Source organism: Teleopsis dalmanni, unplaced genomic scaffold (genome assembly GCF_002237135.1).
Source record: "Teleopsis dalmanni isolate 2A unplaced genomic scaffold, ASM223713v2 unscaffolded_contig_3914, whole genome shotgun sequence".
Taxonomy (NCBI): Eukaryota; Metazoa; Arthropoda; class Insecta; order Diptera; family Diopsidae; genus Teleopsis; species Teleopsis dalmanni.
In genome coordinates, this window is record NW_024035296.1 from 2,139 (window position 1) to 3,729 (window position 1,591).

At 27.3% G+C, this 1,591-nt stretch overlaps 1 protein-coding gene across 1 annotated transcript; it reads left to right on the forward strand.

Moving 5' to 3' along the window:
• Window positions 1-305: 305 nt before the first annotated feature.
• On the forward strand, window positions 306-882 carry LOC119665203 (the record flags this gene model as incomplete). The annotated part of the gene is made up of 3 exons (XM_038074495.1): window positions 306-412; window positions 488-634; window positions 705-882. Coding segments are annotated over 3 exons (432 nt in total), but the record flags the coding sequence as incomplete, so codon positions are not given.
• Window positions 883-1,591: the final 709 nt, after the last annotated feature.

Sequence of the window (1,591 nt, forward strand, 5' to 3'; positions counted from 1 at the left end):
TGTCAGGTTTTTGACACAAATGCCTCAATACTATTTGCGATCACCAATTGTATTATTCATATCATATGATTTGTGATATGTGATTTTTACATATGATTTTGTGAATTTTTGATTTCAATAACATTATTTGTATGTTATAAATATTAAAAATCATTATGAGTTATTTATGCTAAAAAACAATCTATTTGTACATAATATATGTGTATATATCTATAAATAATATAGGTATATATATATTAAACTATTTTTGTAGTATGTAACACTTAATTACTATAAAGTTATAATTTTTTAATTTCTTCCAGACAACAATCAAAATATTTACCAATTGCCTTAAAATTGATATAGAGTATAAAACGTTGGGTATACAATGGGACACCACAAGTAAAGAGGTTATAACACAGTTATTGAGAAGGTAAATTAATTAAAAAAAAAACCTCTATTTATAAAAGTTTAAGCCACATTTTTTGTTATTACTTCTCCAAAATAGATTAAAAATGCGTCATCGTGATCCACGTTTATTTTATCTAACAATGGAAGTTTTGGTACGTCGCGCGAATGTAAAAAACACACTGGTATTAGACGAAGATACTAGGCCAGCCATACTACAAGCTTGTCATCCAAAGGGCGAATCTAGGTTAGTTGTGAAAAAAATAAATTGAAATTCTTTTAAAATAATTTTAATACTAAAATCTCTTTCGGTACAGATTTTGTTTACAACTAAAACCAGGAGGACTAATACGTGTACATACATCAGCCTTGCAACCAACATCGCAATATAAATCACTGGTCATTTCGGAAGAGACTACGTCTGATGAACTATTGCAATTACTATTGTCATGCTATAATTCTATGGAACCTGTTGAACAGTTTTCCATATATGAGGTGAGTTTAATAAGTGTTCTGGATTATGAAGAGTCACCTTATGGGAATCTGAGTTTTTCATAATTTTAATATAAGATTTCATTATAGTTTATATTATTTTTCAAATCGTGAAAATAATACATTTAACATTTTATACATTTTTTTCTTAAAATTAATATGTTTCTTTGTTTTCAAACGATGAGAATAAGACATATAGTACATATATAGACGTAACGTTTTCTACTAAATTTTAAATTAATAACCTGCTAAATGTTGGATGATTATGGTGTCCTTTGTTTCTTAAACCTTTCCCATGTTACTTCCTATCTCCACGCTACTGATAATTAAAAATAGGCTCGAAATCAGATATTTACTATGAATGTTAAACCCAAACAGTCCCATGTGTTGCATATAAAAATTATTTTAATGAATTCATTTTGTAATAATTTGTAGCTGTAAATACAGTCACTCAGGTAATACTTTCAGATAATTGAAAATATGAAATTTGCTTTAATCAGTACTAAAATAAAAATCTTATTTATAACTTTTTTGGTACTTATTACGTTAGTTGTACTCTATTGCATTTTATCAACAAACCATAACTATAACTTCACGACTCTAACGAAACATAACTGCCCTAGCTCAAATTGAGACAAGTCTAAGTTAAACAGTCCTTTAACACGCATTAACGCATTTATTCATAATGTATTATATTCCTCAATCGATATTT